The sequence below is a fragment of the Xenopus laevis genome, chromosome 6L (assembly GCF_017654675.1).
Source record: "Xenopus laevis strain J_2021 chromosome 6L, Xenopus_laevis_v10.1, whole genome shotgun sequence".
In the NCBI taxonomy this organism is placed as follows: Eukaryota; Metazoa; Chordata; class Amphibia; order Anura; family Pipidae; genus Xenopus; species Xenopus laevis.
This window is the reverse complement of record NC_054381.1, coordinates 141,437,613-141,458,827: the sequence shown is the minus strand read 5'-3', so window position 1 is coordinate 141,458,827 and position 21,215 is coordinate 141,437,613. Positions and strand designations below refer to the sequence as shown.

General features: G+C 40.3%; 1 protein-coding gene across 1 annotated transcript; it reads left to right on the top strand.

The window, feature by feature from the left end:
- Positions 1-5,239: 5,239 nt before the first annotated feature.
- On the top strand, positions 5,240-20,630 carry znf706.L (zinc finger protein 706 L homeolog). The gene is given in 4 exon segments (NM_001093195.1): positions 5,240-5,309; positions 12,490-12,626; positions 15,244-15,347; positions 18,297-20,630. Coding segments are annotated over 2 exon segments (231 nt in total). The 5' UTR covers positions 5,240-5,309; positions 12,490-12,491; the 3' UTR covers positions 15,340-15,347; positions 18,297-20,630.
- Positions 20,631-21,215: the final 585 nt, after the last annotated feature.

Below are 21,215 nucleotides of genomic sequence, written 5' to 3'. Positions count from 1 at the left end.
GGGAACCTGGGAAACTGACAATATGTCTAGCCCCATGTCAGATTTCAAAATGAAAAATCAGTTTGCTCTTTTAAAAAACAGATATTCCTTTTTCTTCTGACTCTTTCCAGCTTTCAAATAGGGTTGCCACCTTTTCTTCCTATATTTTTATGGATTTTCCCTATAAATAACTTTTTGTCATCAAGCAACATTTTTACTGGCGCTGCTGGTAAAATACCAGCCAGGTGGCAACCCTACTTTCAAAAGGGGGTCACTGACCCCCATCTACAAACATATGCTCCGTAAGGCTAGAAACGTATTGTTATTGCTAATTGTTATTACTCATCTTTCTATTCAGACCCTCTCCTATGCACATTGGGCCCTACATCAATCTAAGGTGAACAACCCCTTTAATGAGAAAATGGTGTAATGTCTATACAACAGGGGGGGGGGTCACCGGAACACCGGAGCCTGCTATCTGTGTCCCTGCTCCCTTTCGCCTTGCTGAGTGCTGTCCAATGTGAGAAAGCATGGGGACAAATTTATGGGTCATCACAATAGCTTGATGTGGAGGGTGACCCAAAATGTTTTTTAGGTTTTTTTTTTTTGCTGAAAGTCTCGGCTGTGTCTCAATCATGTCCCAAAAATGTTTTGAAAGAAATGAGTGAATGGACAGTAATGGGCTCATAAACATGGCATATTCCCTCTTAGTGGTAAAATAATAAAAACAGTAAGGGTAAATATTATGAAGGCAGAAATGTATCCATTCATTTCCTTTTCCATTTGGAGAAGCTGCTGGTCGACCCCCTGACTGGAGTTGCATTTCATGTAATACCTGTGTGAGCATCTCATAATATCATGTGTCCTACGTTCAGTAAAATGTAATCATCACAACAGACAAATACCCCTGCCTGAATCATAATTCATTTAACTCTGAAGGTCAGGAAACTGATTCAATTATTGGCAATAACGCTAACCTATTTATATTGGAGTGGGAAGATTTGTTAACTCTCACTAAAGGTGTTTATGCAGACCTTTCACATTATACATAAAGAATTAGCAAGCAGACTCTAAAATAATAACAATTCTCAGATGGTTCACAATATTTACATTGGAAAGACAGCAGATTGGACAGTCTTAAATCACTACAAACCATTCTGAGAAATGAAGGATGAGGAGGTGACACAGGAGCAGGCAGGACTGGAAATCTGGATCCGTTGGCTAACATAGGTGGAGAATCAGGCCCGGACTGGCAATCTGTGGGTTCTGGCAAATGCCAGAGGGGCTGCAGTGAGGTCCCATAGACAGCAGTGGCGGAACTACCGGGGGAGCAGGGGGTGCGAGCGGGCCAGGGCCCGCACCCCGTCAGGCCCCCCGGCAGTCTCCGCGCCGCTATGCGGCACATATTCCTGGCCAGTTCCGGGTGTCCCTCTAGTTACGCTTCTGATAGACAGTCACTATTTAGTGGGCTGTTGGAGGACTGTTTGTGCCTCTGTGTACTTAGAATGTCAGGGCCTATTTTGACTCCCACTCTAGACCTGTGGAGAATAATAACGATTTAAGAAAACTTTGCTTTCCTAAAAAGAGACCAACTGCTATATATTCCAACCGGCAAACAGGAATGGTGCACGTGCAAGCCACTGTATGTCATTGTGTAGAAGACAGGTAACCCCACTAGTCACACAGCAAAAGGGCAGCACTCTGTGCTTTAGTAAAATTGCCTTTATTTCCACATGCAGGGCAACATATACAGCAACGTTTCGAGCCACGCACGGCTCTTTGTCAAGCTATAGGTAACAGGTAACCCCACTACCCATGTGTCCGGCAGAAGACTAGTGTATTCAAAAAGATAAATAGAATTTTATTTCTATATTGCCCCCCCCCAGACAGGAATGTTTCTGAGGATGCAGCAGCACCTATATCCCCCACCACCAGAGCTCTGTGCTTAAAGGAACAGTAACATCAAAAAATGAAAGTGTTTTAAAGTAATACAAATATAATGCACTGCACTGGTAAAACTGGTGTGTTTGCTTCAGAAACACTACTATAGTTTATATAAATAAGCTGCTGTGTAGCAATGGGGGCAGCCATTCAAAGGCGAAAAGGCTCAGGTTACACAGCAGATAGAATATAATGGTGTTATCTGTTATCCACTATTTAACCTGTGCCATTTTTTTCAATTTCAACCATTGCTACACAGCAGCTTGTTTATTTGAAATATAGTTGTTTTGAAGCAATCACACCAGTTTTACCAGTGCAGGGCAAAACTACATTATATTTGCATTACTTTAAAACACTTTCAGTTTTTGGTAATACTGTTCCTTTAAGCTTTGGTGTCAATGGGGGTCAACAGGTGGGCTGTGTTGCACTCACTGTACTAGAAAAACAGAAATTCACTTTGATTGTAAATTCAAAGCCGCAGGAAACTTTTGTATCTTTAATACTTAGCTCTTAATCTTTAATGCAAATAAGGTTGCCACCTTTTGTTTGGCCCCCTTACCGGCCCATGCCTAGAGGTGGAGCAGGACCGAGAAGGGGCGGGGCTATGACATGGCGGGGATAGGACTATGATGCAAATGGGGGCAGAGCTGGGGCACTGGTGTCCAAATGGGTTGAAAGAGTTAATGGAGGGGGGAGTAGGGAGTGAAAATGGGGTGGATCAGGGGCGGGTCGGAGGCAGAACAAATAAGGTTTACAAATTTACTGGCAAGTACATAGTTAGGAAATTTGCAATACCGACCCCAGGCGATATTTTACCAGCTATGCTGGGTGGCAACCTTGAATGAAACTGTACTTTGTATTTATTTGTATTATTTTAATCACCCCTGTCTGTTGTATGAATTTATTGTTCTACTGTACAGTAGCAGCACTATATAAACAAAAATAAATATACGTACAAATCCAGCTATTAAAAGTTACCAGAGGTAACTGGCCGTTCATTGACGCCTGAAAAAACGGTTCATCTAGAAAATATAGCCCTGTATATCATTACAGAGTCACCAATGGATAGACGAAAATATCCGATCGAGGATTCGTATGATTTTCGGACTGTGTGTGGAGAGTCCCAACATTTTACGTCCCCTGGAGATCGGTCATTTGGACGATCGGCCAGGTTAAAAGGTTTCTGTCTGCTGATGATAATAACTCGCCATGTATTGTTCAGGTTTGTTCTGAATGGTTAGTGGCAGGTCGGGAGATTGCACCGAATGATCGTTCATCCGATGTGAAGGTAAATCTGCACTTCTATGGGCATCTTAAATCTGGCCATAGACACAAAGATATAGTGGTATGAAACACATTTTCAGGCCGTGTGTGGATACAGAATGATAATCTGAGATTTTTCATTCCATGGCAATTGTACAGGTAAGAAGATTTCTGTTGGCTAATGAGAATATCTCTGCGTGTATTGTCTATGTGACAATTTCAATGGTCACTAGTATTTGTCGGACATAACGGTCATAGAATTGCTGTCAATTATGATCGCTGTCAATTAATGGCCACAACATTGTCTGATTTATTTCTCCTACTTTATTTAATCTGAATGGTTAGTTGTAGATTGTTTGTTGAAATGATCTTTTGTTTTACAAAGTATAAAATCTGTATGTCTCTGGGCAGCTGTAGTAGATACAACTGCCACCCTACCCACTGCTAACAAAGAGCAAAAAAGCAGCGCTTCACGTCGTGCTTCTGTGGTGCTGTCTGCTCCTTCATTTTAAAAGGGGAACTAGGGGCTTCCTTTCCTAGAAGATGAATTAGAACTCAGCAGGGCCGCCCTCAGGGGGGGACAGGGGGGACAAGTGAAGGGGGGCCCGGCAGTGCTGCAGTTTAGAAAGACCCGGGCCCCCCTTGCCAGTTTCGAAGATCTGCAGCCAGCCGAACAGCTGAAAATGCGGAAGTGCCGAAAAGCCGAACTCCTGAATCTGCGAAAAGACCCGAAGTCAAGAAAACAGCCGAAATTGAAGTCCTGAAGCTGCGAAAAGACCTGAAGTCATGAAAACAGGCGAAATTGAAATCCTGAAGTGGCGAAAAGACCCAAAGTCACGAAAGGAGTTGAAGTCCTGAAGCCACGAGTTCAATTCTACTGAACATCAATTAGTGTGTTTTTTTCACTTGTAAGGGGGGCCCTGGCGCCAATGGTTTTTTTAAAATATATTTTTGGGGCCCCAATTTTTTTAACTTGTAAGGGGTGCCCTGGCGCCAATGTTTTTTTAAAAAGAAATTTTTGGGGCCCCAATTTTTATTTAACTTGTAAGGGGGGCCCTGGCACCAATTTTTTTTTACTTGTAAGGGGGGCCCTGGTCCTAATGTTTATTAAAAAAATATATTTTTGGGGCCCCAATTTTTTTACTTGTAAAGGGGGGCCCTGGCACCAATGTTTTTTTTTAAAACTTATAAGGGGGCCCTGACCATCAATGGCTTTTTATAACTTGTGTGTGGGGGGTTACTTTTTGAGCGCTGATGTCTGTGTGGTCTTTTAACTGTGATGTGGAGTGGGTGGGGCTTGGGCACCAGGGTGGGCGGGCCCAGTGATTTCTAATGGTGGCCCTGGAGGTCACTCAAATAACTGATTCCAGTACAAATCAACTGTCATTGATTATCTGACACCCAACTCCTGCATGAAGACAGAACAAAGAGAAACAGATGCTGAGAGGAATAGTGAAGATAAACTTGATTATTTCTGATACAGTACAGAAAGTTTAATTGATTGTATTTAGAAAGTGTCTTATGCTGAAGCTAATATTAAATTTTCATTTTCACAATTGTTCCGCTTTACGTTCCATGGCAGTAGGGCTACATACAGTGCAGACATCGCAGGGAGTCTGGTTTGTGCCGCAGTGTGTGACTGATTAGTACAGAACAATATAACGAATCACATTCAAGTTCTATAAATCTTGAATAAAAGAAACATCTCGACTTCAACCGTGAACCCACTCTCAGGTCAGGGCTTCAGTGCAGACAAGGACACCAGTGCGCAGTGATATCATGTACAAGTAGGTTTAAGTGCAGCCTTCTCCGCATACAGCCCAATAAAAATGGCTCCGGCTCAGCCGAACTACGTCACCGCCTCGGGCTCCCATTGGTGCAGCTCTGTTCAAATAATTTAACGCCGCCGCCACCGGGGTCTGCTCTCTATTTTCTTGGTGCTTGTAGTAAGCACTGCGCTTGCGCGTACAGCGAGCGGTGGGCGTGGAATTCGCTTTTTCTGGCGCAAGTCCCGGATATAGCTAATTTCCTGCTCCGCCCTCCTTTCTCTGTTCACAGGCGCTGTTGGGTGCTGAGCTCCCTGTGTAGTGCGGGCTCACCGGCCAGCTGGAATTGCCGTGTTCGCGGTAAGAAAGAGAAAAAACGGCGGGGCTTGTGGGGTTGCAGTGGGGGAGATGCTCGGGATGAGGTGTGAACTTATGTTACAGGCGGGTCTCTCTGCCCTGCGCTTTACCCTAATGTTCCGGCTTTATCCGTCCGTGAGTCTCACTCTGGACATAAAGACTCGGGTCTCGCCGGTGACTTGTGCGGAGATCGGTGGAGCTCAGGCCGCAGAGCGACTGTATTGTAGCGTCTGTCTGGGAAGGACTATTGGCAAATCGCAGTCGTTGCTTCAGAGACTCACCGCTTGTACCGGGCGCTAATGGGAGACATTGCTGAGTAACACATGGGCAGCCTCGCTGTGTATATGTCAGGGTGTATTACTAGTCAATATTGGCAACTATAGCCCAGTAACAGCTGCAGAGTCAATGGGGCTCATTTATCAACACTGGGCACATTTGCTCATGGGCAGTTACCTATAGCAACCAATCAGTGATTCGCTTTTTGAAGCCAGCTGCAAGTAGAACAATGAATGCAGCAATCGGGTTGCCGTGGGTTACTGCCCAAGGGCCAATTTGCCCAGTATTGATAAATGACCCCCCACTGTGGCCAGATCCCAGTCTGTTCTATGCAATGCTAACAACTGGGCGAATCCCTCGGTATAGATCCCAGTCTGTACTAGTCAATATTGGCAACTATAGCCCAGTAACAGCTGCAGTGTCTGTGTGCCCAAATCCCAGTAGATCCCAGTCTGTACTAGTCTATATTGCCAACTATAGTCCAATAACCGCTGGAGAGTCTATGGGGGTCATTTTTAAACAGTGGGCAAATTTGCATCTTGGCAGTAAAACCCATGACAACCAATCCGATTGTTGCGTTTAGTGTTCAACATGCAGCTGGCTGGCAAAAGCTAATCACTGATTGGTTGCTATGCGCTATTGACCAGGTGCAAATTTATCCACCGTTTATAAATAGGCCCCAATGTGTCCAGATCCCAATCTGTACTAGGCAATAGTAACAAGTGGGGAAGCCCTGGATATAGGTTCCAGTCTGTACTAGGCAATAGTAACAACTGGAGAATCCCTGGATGTAGATCCCAGTCTGACTCTCCAGTTGTTACTGGGCTGTCCAATGTGCCCAGATCCCAGTCTGTACTAGGCAATATTGGCAACTATAGACCAGTAACAGTTGGACTTTCCCTGTGCCTAAATCCCAGTCTGCAGTATTGGCACATATAGCCCAGTAACAGCTGGAGAATCCCTGGCTGTAGATGCTTTTCAGTACTAGGCAGTATTGGGGACCATATCACGATAACGGCTGAAGAGGCTCAGATCCCAGTCTATACTAGGCAGTAATGGGAATCTTCACTAAATTACAGCTGGAGAATCCCTGGGCATACTATGGATTATATTGGGGGTGTGATGTGCATGATGTACCATCTCTATAGAATAAATTGGAGCTATGTAAATAAAGGATAATGTTCGAGAACAGCTAGGTAAGTGTTAGCTTATAGATCCCAGTCTGTCGTAGGAAATATTGGGAATCCTAGTTTCATAACCACTGGAGAGCCTTGTTGTCTCCAAGCAAATATCCCATTCTGTAGTGGAGTTCTTCATGATGCCGTATTTTTTGACAGTGTAGAGGTAAGTTGAATAGCTCGGGTAGTTTTACTCAAGGTTTTAACCCATGGGAAATACTTTACCTATATCTAGTTACCTGCAGTAAAACTGGGCATACACTATACAAGATTTGCACAAAAAGCTAACCTTTACCTGCTAGGAGCCAGCCCAGACCCCTTGCAAAGACTTTAGTTCTTGACAATAGTCTGTTTGCAATGGATCACTACCCAAAATTGACGTGTGCGTTTAGGTAGAGGGGCTGAACCCGTCTGCCATGTTTTATTAGACTTTCTGTAGGGCAATGCAACATGCTTTCTTTTAACAAACCCAGTTGACTTGATGTTATGTAATATTACTTGTTGTTCAAGAATGTTACCAATACATCGGTTGTGTTTGTTCCTGGGTGTTGTCTTAAACACAGCTTTTTTTTTTTTCTGTTCTTAGTTGTGCAACAGCCTAGTGATTTAAATAGTGGATACATGCATGAACAAGTACTATTATATTACATTCTAAAACTGCGAGTTTAAGATCAGGTTTTTTTACTGGTATTCTGCCCTGTGACCTTATGGGGCACATTTGCTTAGTTTGAGTGATGGAATAGAATAAAAAAAACTTAGAATTTCGAACGTTTTTTGGGCTACTTCGACCATCGAATTGGCTACTACGACTTCGAATTGAAGGATTCGAACTAAAAAATTGTTCGTTTATTCGACCATTCAATAGTCGAAGTACTGTCTCTTAAAAAAAACTTCGACCCCCTACTTCGCCAAGTAAAACCTACCGAGGTGCAATGTTAGCCTATGGGGACCTTCCCCATAGGCTAACATTGCACCTCGGTAGGTTTTACCTACAAATTTTGGGTCAAAGGAAAATCGTTCGATCGATGGATTAAAATCGTTCGATTCGAAGGATTTAATCGAACGATTTTTCCTTCGATCATTCGATCAAACAAATTGCGGTAAATCCTTCGATATTCAAAGTCGAAGGATTTAACTTCGACAGTCGAATATCGAGGGTTAATTAACCCTCGATATTTGACCCTAAGTAAATGTGCCCCTATGTGTAAAATCGTTTAATTTACATTTGGGAAAAGTTGTTAGTTTGTTGCTGTGTCATACCATAAAGCCACAATTACACATTCATTCCTTTATGCCCATGTTCTCTGTTTATTTTGTGTTTACCGTATATACTCTAGTATAAGCCGACCCGAGTATAAGCCGAGGTACCTAATTTTACCTACGAAAACTGGGAAAACTTATTGACTCTAGTATAAGCCTAGACACAACTACAGCCCTGTCTCCCAGTAGCGCACATTCTGCCAAAGCGACCCCCCCAGCGATCAACCGGACTTCTTTGCAAAGTTGATGGTGACAGAGAATTGCCAAACGGATTACTGTGTGCATTGTCCCACTGTCCCACTACCATGTGCAGAGGGTGCTGTTTGATATTGCCATCACTGTTAATCTTTCGTATAACCAACAGAGGGCGCTGTGTGATATTGCAGTCACTGTTATTCTTTCATACAACCAACAGATGGCGCTGTGTGATATTGCAGTCACTGTTATTCTTTCATACAACCAACAGATGGCGCTGTGTGATATTGCAGTCACTGTTATTCTTTCATACAACCAACAGATGGCGCTGTGTGATATTGCAGTCACTGTTAATCTTTCATATAACCAACAGAGGGCGCTGTGATATTGCAGTCACTGTTATTCTTTCATACAACCAACAGATGGCGCTGTGTGATATTGCAGTCACTGTTATTCTTTCATATAACCAACAGAGGGCGCTGTGATATTGCAGTCACTGTTATTCTTTCATACAACCAACAGATGGCGCTGTGTGATATTGCAGTCACTGTTATTCTTTCATATAACCAACAGAGGGCGCTGTGTGATATTGCAGTCACTGTTATTCTTTCATACAACCAACAGATGGCGCTGTGTGATATTGCAGTCACTGTTATTCTTTCATATAACCAACAGAGGGCGCTGTGATATTGCAGTCACTGTTATTCTTTCATACAACCAACAGAGGGTGCTGTGTGATATTGCAGTCACTGTTATTCTTTCATATAACCAACAGAGGGCGCTGTGTGATATTGCAGTCACTGTTATTCTTTCATACAACCAACAGATGGCGCTGTGTGATATTGCAGTCACTGTTATTCTTTCATACAACCAACAGAGGGCGCACTGTTATTCTTTCATATAACCAACAGAGGGCATTGTGGGATATTGCAGTCTCTCCCCAAGTGTACTGTTGGTATAGGAATGATTAAAAGTTACTGCAATCTTAGCTACTCGGGTCGTTTACCGCTGACCCGGATATAAGCCGAGGTAGACTTTTTCAGCACATTTTGGATGCTGAAAAACTCGGCTTATACACGGGTATATACGGTATGTACAATATATATATCTCAATATCTCTGGGTACAGGTAAAGAAAAAGAACCGCACTCACAGGAGCTTGCTCAAGAAGAAGTGGTTTATTTACAAAGTTCCGATATTTTGAACACAAACTTTGCTCTTCCCAGGGTCGGACTGGGCTGGCGAGACACCAGGAAAAAAAACCTGATGGGCTCTGTCAGCCCAGATCTGCTCCTACTTGGCTGCGATTTTTTTCCCCAACCAATAAAAGAAAATCATAGGCACGTGCTGGTGGGGATGGGCAGTAGGTGGGTTGCTGGTGGCCCTGAAATTGGCAGTTGGGAGTTGGCCCAGATATAGTGCATGCGGGCCCCTGAGAAGGCAGACATATTGAGCCAGGACACCCCCCCCCAGTCAGACACTGGCTCTTCCTCAGGGACTGGTTAGTCCCACTTTTTGTTTGAGCAAGCTCCTTGTGAGTGCAGTAGTTCCCCCCCCCCCCCCCCCAAAATAAATAAATATAGAGATATATAGATATATATATATATATATATATATATATATATATATATATATATATATATATATATATATATATATATATATATATATATATATATATATATATAATAACAAAAAAAAACTGCCCTCAACAGGCTGTTATAGTACAGGTATGGGATCTGTTCTCCGTAAACCCGTTATCCAGAAGGCCGTCTCCAATATTGTATCCATATAATCCACACTTTTAAAAATGATTTCCTTTTTCTTCTGTAATAATAAAACAGTAGCTTGTACTTGATTCCAATTAAGATATAATTATCCTTATTGGAAGCAAAACCAGCCTATTGGGTTTGTTTATATGATTTTCTAGTATGAAGATATGAAGATGCAAATTACAGAAAAATCCTTTATCCCGAAAACCCCAGGTCCCAAGCATTCTGGATAACAGGTCCCATACCAGTAACTGATTTTTAACAGAGAAGTAAAAGATTCCTCTCTTTTGCTTGTGTATCAAAATCAGTTACTCTTAACTGAGCCTATTGAGTGCAGTATTTTTTTTTTTATTTTGTACACATTTTACCTGTACCCAGGTGGTCCTAATGTGGACCGAAATGTCGGGTATTTGATACTATGCAATAATAAACAATCAAGTTTTTAAAGGGAGTGCTGGTCTGAAGATAATGGAAATATATATATATTTATATATATATTGTAAGGCCATAATCTGTGAGTGCTTTCTGTATGTGAGCTGTATCTTACAAGAATAGATACAAACAGGTGCTTCCTCTCGCCTATTTCCTGCATTTGGCTTGTCGTAATGGAAACATTGATCTGGTCTTGAAACACAGACTTGACTTGATAGTTTGCTAAATTGACAAGAGGCCTTAATCTCTAGCTGGGCCACATCCAGCACTCCTGGGGATTTTTAAGGTCCACTCTCAACCCATCAGTTACAAAAATTATACTCCAAAAATGTTTCGTTCAGTATTAAAAATCAATATTGAACTTTTTTAATATTGAACAAAACATTTTTGGAGTATCATTTTTGTAACTGACATTTGGGCCCTTTTTCGACTGGGGGCTGTATTCCAAAAAATGTTGGCCCTTAGGACTGGCCTTATATACGCAGCAGTTGGGCGTTATTAGCACTCTCAACCCGTGGCTATTCAGCAATTCCTGAACTACAATTGCCTTTTCCTGTTATTGGGTTCAAGGGGCGGTAATTCAGCAACAGCTGCAGAGCGATGGATTCATAGTCACTGCCTTCATGTTATACGGTGTTTGTATACCGTATCTGAGAGATTACAAGAGGAACATGTTCCATTTTTAGACTTGGTGTTTTCTCAGTCTGCACCAGTAAAACCTGATGTTGCCATGTTCACTGCCTCTCCCTACAGTCACAGCGCTGGTTTGGGGCTGAATTCACAATTCCTTGTGTTCAGATCAAAACCAGCCCTGTGTGCCCAGTAATAGACATTGCTATTAATGTTAATCACAGTCTGCAATGATGTTATTAAGGACTGTTGGGAAAGATGCACTGGAAAACATAGTGTGCCATCATTATAATAACCATATTTCCCCAGAGGATTAGGATGCAAAGGGTGTAGTTCAGCAATACTTTATTTTAGTTTTCCGGGCTGTTTAGTCGGTACATAAATCCTATGACTGCGATTCCTCAGTTTATGGTACCTCCGATGCAGTAACACCCAAAACTGAAATTGTATCAGAGTAATTAAAATATAATGTACTGTTACCCTGCACTGGTAAAACTGATGGGTTTGCTTTAGAAAGACTAATATAGTTCATATAAAGAAGTTTCTGTGTAGCCATGGGGGCTTTTCTTCAAGCTGGAGAAACGGAATAGGTTACATAGCACATAACAGATAAAACACCATTATATTGGGCTGGAGTTATCTGTTCTCTGCAATGTAGCCGGTGTCTTTTTTTTTTCCAGCTTGAATGGCTGGCAATCTACGTTATCAATCGATACCATGGTTATTATTTAAAGGACTCCTATCACAGAAAAAAAGTGGTTTACATATATTCAATCACCGTAATATCATTGTTTGACTCCATTAGGGCAGAGACACACGCTCAGATTCGGGGAGATTAGTCGCCCAGCGACAAATCTCCTTTTCTTCGGGGCGACTAATCTCCCCGAACTGCCTCCCACCGGCTAGAATGTAAATGACCGGCGGTATGGCAATCGGTGCACTTCTTTTTCCAAAGCCACCTCACGAGGAGACTTCAGAAAACGAAGTCACCCCGCCAGCGATTTAGATTCGAGCCGGTGGGAAGCGGGCCAGGGAGGTAAGTCGCCCCGAAGAAGAGGCGATTTATTGCCGGGCGCCTAAATCTCCCCGAATCTGAACGCGTGTCTCTGCACTTAATATAATACCTGTACTTGCTACATGGTACAATTTCCAAGGAAATTCTAAGCAGGAAAGCACAGATGGACACATTTTGGGCTGACCGTGCTCCTGTGATTTACAGGTTATACATATTTTTATTACTTCAGTAAACAGTCTGGCAGTTCTTGTTTTGCTGCCAAGACAGTCGGAGGCAAAAAAATGACCTTTTGTTCTAATGACCCTGGATTTTTTATACTTCACTGTAACCTTATTAGCCCTTATCATTCCATGCTTCACCTGCTGTGTTTATGCTTTGATAAACTTACTGTACTTAACCAGTTTTCTTCTTTCCTCCATATTGCAGATATGGCTAGAGGACATCAGAAGCTCCAGTCACAACAGAAAAATCAAAAGAAACAAGCAGAACAGAAAAAGAAACATGGACATGATCAAAAGGCTGCAGCCAAAGCTGCCTTAGTATTTACCTGTTCTGTCTGTAGGGTGAGACTTTCTTGTTTTACTCCAATTAATCGTTTGTTTTTTAATCTATTCTATTTTTGCTAGCTGCATCCATAGTACAAAAGGCACATTTCCTAAGATTTTGATTCTGCTAAACTGAATCCGCACCCATATAGGCTTGAGACTTTGAAGCACTGGAAACTGAATTTGCCTTATGTAAATTAGGCGGATTCAGTATTTGGAAGCATCCATTATGGGTAGAGCCTTAAAGGGAACTATCGTGAAAATGAAAATTTAATATAAGCTTCAGTATACTCAAATAAGAAACTTTCTAAATACATAAAAATACAAAATACAGAAAAAATTCTAAACACAATCAATTAAAAATTCTGTACAGTATCTGAAATAATCAAGTTTATCTCCACTATTCCTCTCTCAGCATCGGTTTTTCTTTGTTCTGTCTTCATGCTGCAGTTGGGTGTCAGATATTCATTGACAGTTAGATCCAATATATATTATAGGGGTTCTCCTTTTGCCTAGAAGATGTATTAGAGCTCACTCTATTAAAATCACCAGACATCATGTCTCTCTACATGCAGAATTTGTGCAAAAGGCAGTTATTTTGTTAGATTTTGTTTGTACTGAAATCAGTTATTTGAGTGAGCTCTAATTCACCTGCTAAGAAAGGAAGCCCCCCTATAAGATAAATTGGATCTAACTGACACCAACTGCTGCATGAAGACAGAATGAAGAGAAACAGTTGCTGAGAGAGGGATAGTGAATATAAATTTGATTATTTCAGAAACAGTACAGAATTTTTAATTGATTGTATTTAGAAATTTTCTTATTCCAGCATGAGGAAGCTTATTTTTCATTTTCACGATATGGAGCATAAGTAATATGTATCTAGTATAGTCTATGAATTTGATGTTTTTGAATTAAATGTCGTGTATAAAGATAAACAATGCAAAATGTGGATGGACACCTTTTATCAATATGCCGGTACCAATTTGTTCTACACTTTCTCGCTCAAATATTTGTTCAACCTTTCAGTCAAATATGGAGTTAAAACACAACAGCATTTTATTTGCAAACTGATTTAGTATTAGTTTCAGGCATAAGTCACATGCGGTCAAACCCTTTCTGATTTACTAGCAGTCATGTGCCTTTTTTAAAACAACAAAAAAAAAACAACTTTTTAAATGAAAAAATACTTTTTCTAAGATTGCATTTGACTAAAGGCAAAGTTAATATAAAGGTATGGGATCTCTTGATGGCAACTAAACGACATATTCAGTGAAGCAAAGTATTTGATCTTATTTAATGTTTAAAGGAACAGTTCAGAGTAAAAATAACTGGGTAAATAGACTGTGCAAAATAAAAAAAAATGTTTCTAATATAGTTAGCCAAATATGTAATGTATAAAGGCTGGAGTGACTGGATGTGTAACATAATAGCCAGAACACTACTTCCTGCTTTTCAGCTCTCTAATGAGTTAGGCAGTGACTTTAAGGGGGGCCACATGGGACATAACTGTTCAGTGAGTTTGTAATTGATCCTCAGCATTCAGCTCAGATTCAAAAGGAACAGTTATGACCCATGTGGCCCCCCCTCAAGTCATTGATTGGAAACTGCCTAGTAACCAATCAGTGGAGACCAAGAGAGCTGCAAAGCAGGAAGTATTATTCTGGCTTATGTTATTATAATGTTACACATCCAGTCATTCCAGCCTTTATACATTACATTTTTGGCTAACTAACTATATTAGAAGCATTTTTTTATTTTATTTTGAACAGCCTATCTATTTACCCAGTTTTTATTTTATTACTGAACAATTCGTTTAAAGTTGCCTTAAAGGAATTGTTCAGTGTAAAAATAAAAACTGGGTAAATAGATAGGCTGTGCAAAATAAAAAATGTTTCTAATATAGTTAGTTAGCCAAAAATGTAATGTATAAAGGCTGGAATGATTTGATGTATAACATGTCAGTCAGAACACTAATTTTCAGCTCTCTTGGTTTACACTGACTGGTTACCCTGGTTACCAGGCAATAACCAATCAGAGACTTGAGGGGGGGCCACATGGGTCATATCTGTTGCTTTTGAATCTGAGCTGAATGCTGAGGACCAATTGCAAACTCACTGAACAGAAATGTCCCATGTGGCCCCCCTTCAAGTCGCTGACTAACTCAGAGTTATAGAGCTGAAAAGCAGGAAGTTGGATTCTGGCTGTTTTATTAGACATCTGTTCACTCCAGCCTTTATACATTACATTTTTGCCTAACTAACTATATTAGAAACATTTTTTATTTTGTACAGCCTATCTATTTACACCGTTTTTATTTTCACACTGAACTATTCCTTTAAGGTATTGTGCTCCAAACTCCAGGAGACCCCAGGTCTCAAGCATTCCAGCTTATAGGTACCATGCCTGTAATATGGGTGTCCATAATGGTTGAGATATGGGTTTCCGTGTCCTATCTGTATAAATTCAGTCCAAACACTATTTCCTGCAAACCTTGAATCGATTCCCGCATATACACTTTTCTGATATTCTTTAATTGTTGATACATGCTGATTACTCTACTGGATTACGTTATTCATAGCGAGACTCTTTCCCCATGATTTTAACTCGATTTTAATTATTTTTATTTCACAAGACTCAAATGCCAGACCCCAAAACCTTCAAGCAGCACTTTGAAAGTAAGCACCCAAAGAACCCACTTCCTCCAGAGCTGGTTGGTGTTGAGGCATAGATTAAAAGGTAAGTTGTTCCAGGGAAGCTATTTGTGGTCAGCTGTTTTAGTTTATTTTCCTTTTAGTTTGTTTATTAATTTTTTTTGGTAGGTTTGTATTATTCACTAGTTGTATATTCTTAGGAACCACTCTTCATTTTGTTTTAATGTTAATACTTCTCTGCAGCTGACCACAGTAATATACATGTAAAAGATAAATCTCTGCTAGTAGCAAGAGAAAAATATCTGGAGGTTGTTGCCTATGGAGAGTTCAGATTTCCTTCTGCAAAATAGGATTCGAGATTTCATTCATCCAGATGACGCAAATCCCATGTGCACAATTTATATATAAAACCTAATCCAAAACGTAAAACTTTAGTATTTTTGGACCAGGATTTCTGGTGAGCTCTAATACAACTTCTAGGCTAAAAGAAGCCCCCTATAAGATCTATTGGATCTAACTGTCAATGATTATCTGACACCCAACTGCTGCATGGAGACAGAATGAAGAGAAACAGATGCCGAGAGAGGGATAATGAACATAAACTTGATTATTTGAGAAACCGTACAGAATATTTCATTGATTGTATTTACTGTAGAAAGTTTCTTATTTCAGTATGATGAAGCTTGTATTAAATTTTCATTTTCGCAATATTTCCCCTTTAAGAAGTGCTGCATTCACTTGGACGCTATTGCAAAACCTTTTTTGAAGTGTGCAAGCTACTAAAAAGGGTCGGCAAAAAGTCTACCCGCATCCGACCCTAACCTACCTGCTCCCAACCAGACCTGGCATGACATCTCTATTTATACAGTTAGGTCCATAAATCTTTGGTTCTGTACAGTACCACAATGAATTTTAAATGAAACAACTCAGATGCAGTTGAACGGAAGACTTTCAGCTTTAATTCAGTGGGTTGAACAAAAAGCATTAGAATGGGAGGCACTAAAGCCTTTTTTTAACACAATCGCTTCATTTCAGGGGCTCAAAAGTAATTGGACAAATTAAAAAAACTGAAAATAAAATGTTCATTTCTAATACTTGGTTGAAAACCCTTTGCTGGCAGTGACAGCCTGAAGTCTTGAACTCATGGACATCACCAGGTTCTGGGTTTCCTCCTTTTTAATGCTCTGCCAGGCCTTTACTGCAGCAGCTTTCAGTTACTGTTTCTGCACCAAGTTTAGGTTTCAACAAGTGAAATGCAGTTCAATTGTGTTCAGATCAGGTGACTGACTTGGCCATTCAAGAATATTTCTCTTCTTTGCTTTAATAAACTCCTGGGTTGCTTTGGCTGTATGTTTTGGTTAATTGTCCATCTGTATTATGAAACGCCTCCCAATCAATTTGACTGCATTTAGCTGGATTTGAGCAGACAGTGTCTCTGAACACCTCAGAATGTATTCTGCTGCTTCTGTCCTGTGTCACATGATGTCCCAGTGCCACTGGCAGCCATGCACACCCAAGCCATCACACTGCCTCCCAAATGTTTTATACATCATGTGCTATGCTTTGGATCATGAGCTGTTCCACGACCTTCTCCATACTTTTTTCTTGCCATCATTCTGGTAGAGGTTGATCTTGGTTTCATCTGTCCAAAGAATGTTTCTCCAGAACTGTCCTAGAACTACCTCCTGGAGAGTGTTATTCACTTGTTTGGCTGTTGTGAAGGGGTTTCTCTTCACCATGGAAATAATTCTGTGATCATCCACCACTGTTGTCTTCTGTGGACGTTCAGGTCTTTTTGCATTGCTGAGTTCACCAGAGCTTGCTTTCTTTCTTTCTTTCTTTCTTTCTTTCTCAGGATGTACCAAACTGTAAATTTTGCCGCTCCTAATATTGTAGCAATTTCTCGTATGGGTTTTTTTCTGTTTTTGCAGCTTAAGGATGGCTTGTTTCACCTGCATGGAGATCTCCTTTGACCGCATGTTGTCTGTTCACAGCAAAATCTTCCACATACAAGCACCCCCCCAATCAATTCCAGGGCTTTTATCTGCTTCATTGATAATGACTTAACAAAGGAATTGCCCACACCTGCCCATGAAATAGCCTTTGAGTCAATTGTCCAATTACTTTTGAGCCCCTGAAATGAAGTGATTGCATAAGAATGTGAGGAACTAAAGCCTTTTTTAAACACAATCTTTTTGTTCAACCCATTGAATTAAAGCTGAAAGTCTGCAGTTCAACTGCATCTGAGCGGTTTCATTTAAAATTCATTGTGGTAATGTACAGAACCAGAATTAGAAAAAAGTTGTCTCTGTCCAAAGATTTATGGGCCTAACTGTATGTGAGTGCGTGCCCCAACCATCTGTGCTATCACAAATGGTGTGGGACATTCATGCACCTAATAAATAGAGCCTGCCAGAGGCGGAAGCTACCAGAGTAATTTCCTTCTCACGACCTGTGCAAATGTTGGCCTGTTTCGGGTCGGCCCACACACATCACTTGTTCAAACTAATTGGAATTCACTATTTCTTGATGAACTCTTGACCAGAAAGACATTGTATTTTAAATACAATTGTGAGAACTGCAGGAAACAAGGTTTAGAACTTGCATTTGAATCGGCAGGGCTACAGAAAAAGGTATAAAATGCAGTAATGTAAAGCTAAGGTGTGACTGTATTTTGTGAAATAATGGAAGTGAAAACTTGAACTAAACAACCTATGTATTTTCTTGCTTCTAGGATTTCTTCACTATATTGACTGTTAACCAGACCATGTTTTTTCCAAAAAGGGGCTCCAGAATCATATTTTTATGCAGCTCCCTTTCATTGGGATTGTTCGGACCTCTGTAAAGTTATTTACTAATTTGTAAATCTCAAGTGGGCAATTATCACAGATTTTTACAGTTGTAATTATTGCTTTATGTGTATAATTTGTTCAATAAAAGTAGTACCTTGATTTTAAAAGCTATTCAACGTTTTGTTTTGGTTTTTAATTGTATAAGTTTGAGCAATTAGGGATTGTTCTTAAAACTCTTGCAGGTTGTAATTGTCACCGCTTTAGGTTAGGACTATATGGATGTTTTCGGCGCGATCCAACGCGCTGCAACAAAACGCTGCCGTCAAATTGCATGCAACGGAAATAAGGTAAGTGAATGCATTGTCGGATGGTGTCGCAGCTGCAACTTCATTCGACATTTCCATTACTTGCCTTATTTCCGTTGCATGTGTTTTGACGCCAGTGTTTTGTTGCAGCGCGTCAGATCGCGCATAAAACGTCCACGTAGTTCTACCCTTACTCCCTACACATGAGGCATAGGTTGTGTGCATGACTTTGTTTGGGTTATCTGACCAGATGTTAGCTATTGTCCACATATAGGTTGACCCTGCCCTTCTTGTCACCCTTTGTGTTTGTGTCCCTAAAAATTCATTTATTTTTTACCTTTAGAGCCACATGTGAGCTATAAAAATGCAAATTTTCTTCTTGGAAAGTATTTCATTTCATAGCACTGTCATCCTAATAATTATTTAAAGCAGAATTTAAAAGCCAATATAAAGGAAGAAGTGATAATGGAAAGTGAGGAAGCTGAAGCCTTATGGCTGGAGCTTTTTACATAGTCCAGCAAATTAATTGTAGGAGTATGTTATAGACCCCCTAATGTAAGTGAGGAGGAGGAGGCCAAGCTCCTGGTGCAAATAGAAAAGGCTGCTAGTTTGGGGAAAGTAATGATAATGGGGGATTATTAATTACCCAGATATTGACTGGAGCAACAGTACTGCCAGGACAGTTTTAGGAGAAGGAAAGTCTGTTCGCACTTGGGGCGCCAAATGTTATGCATGCGCAGCAGCACAAAAAGCAGAACTGAAAAGTCGGATATTTCATTCTACTGCACATGCGTTTGCCCAGGGAAATTTGAAGAAAAAAGAAGCCGGTAGAAGATCTCTCCGTGGTGCTCACTGGAATAACTCTGGGCCGGTGCAGTTTTCTGCCGATAGGGTTTCAGGTAAGTCAAAACAATCACTTGGGGGTGCCTAACATTTGGCACCCCAAGACAGACTTTCCTTCTCCTTTAATGGGAGAATTTTTATAAACTGGTGACAATTTTATGTCACGGGATGTTGAAATCATGCTATAGTGGATCTAGTGACCAAGAACCCCTGTGAACCACTGGGTAATAGTGACCATAATGTTATCTCATTTAAGGTTTGGGGCAAAAAACAAAGGAAGATTTTTTTTATGCTCGGCTGTGAGCAATAAATCTCTTGAAAATTCTTCTCCATTACCAATAATTAAAATGGCTGGTGGTATTCCCAACTTGTCAATAAATCACCCAAAGTTGCCTCTGGAGGAAACTTTGGCGATTTAGCGATAACTATGTCTAAATATATATAAGGAGATCATATAATAATCTCTCTAATGCTTTATTTACCAGTAGGTCTTTCCAGCTGACACGAGGTCACCCATTCCGATTAGAAGAAAAGAGGTTCCGCCTAAATATTCAAAAAAAGTTTTTTTTACAGTGAGAGCTGTGAAGATGTGGAATTCTCTCCCTGAATCAGTCATACAGGCTGATACATTAGATAGCTTTAAGAAGGGGTTGGATATCTGTTTTGAGTCAAAAAAAAGTGCCGCATTCATAAATGAGACTCCTTGTCTGATGATTGAACAAATATCCCGACAATGTGTTGCTTTCCATGCAACTTTCTATGAAATAAAAAGTAGCAATAACAATGAATCTGTAGCCTTACAGAGCATTTGTTTTTTAGATGGGGTCAGTGACCCCCATTTTAAAAGCGGAAAGAGTCAGAAGGCAAATAATTGAAAAACTATAACAAAATAAATAATAAAGACCAATTGAAAAGTTGCTTAGAACTGACCATTCTATAACATACTACAAGTTAACTTAAAGGACAAGGAAAGGCAAAACAAAACAATAAAATCCAATTTTTACTTTCGTTAATGAAAAAGAAACCTACCTCCAATATACTTTAATTAAAAAATGTGTACCATTTATACAAGAAACCTGACTGTATGCAGTGAAATTTTCCCTTAATTTACTGCTGTGGATAGGAATTGTCAGATGGTCCCTAACTGCTGAGCAGGGAAACAATCATACTTATGAACAGCAGGGGGAGCCCCGCCTTACTTCCCAGCCATGCAGAACTCAAGCAGCTTTGTTTAGGACGATCCCTAAGCAGCCCCGACCATACTGAGCATGTGCAGGGTCAGGGTCAGGCAAAGATGTTTAACAAAGTTACAAAATGACAGCCCCCTGTGGCCAACTTTGAAAGCATAAATCATTTGTTTGATTAGGCTTGTGGTGCAGTAAGTTCATGCTTATGTTTAATATACAAAATAAAGCATTTCTAGCCTTATTCTATTTTAGACTTTACTTGTCCTTTAAAGGTGAGCTACCCCTTGACAATGGTTCTTAGCACGTCATTGCATACTGAAGTGTATAAGAAAATGTTTTATTTGAATACCAGTCTATCAGTATTTCCTTCCACCAGATGAAAATTCTGAACAGAAAGGAACTTTTCTTGTTTTTTTTTTTTAAACAAGATTAAATATAATGTGATTCATACGCCAAACATTCAGTTTCCCAGGACTGAGCCAAAGCGGATTACTGTTTAGTCATTCTCTGCCGCATGTTCTCACATGTAGCACATGAAACTTTTATTATATGTTCAAATTTGCCAGGTCCGTTTTAAATCATTTAAATCATAAAGGGACAGATAACCTGAAAATAGGAAGTTTATTTATCAAAGGTCGAATTATAAAGCTTTTTAGACCTCAAATGGACTCACAACTTAAATGGTTTCTAATGTAAGAAAAAAAAGAAAAAACTCAAATGTAAAAGCTCGTATCAGTGTAGTCGGGATAAAAAATATGAATACTCGAATTGATTGAGTTTTCAGTGAAAAAACCTCGAATTGCTTGATCAAGTTTTTGGCGAAATA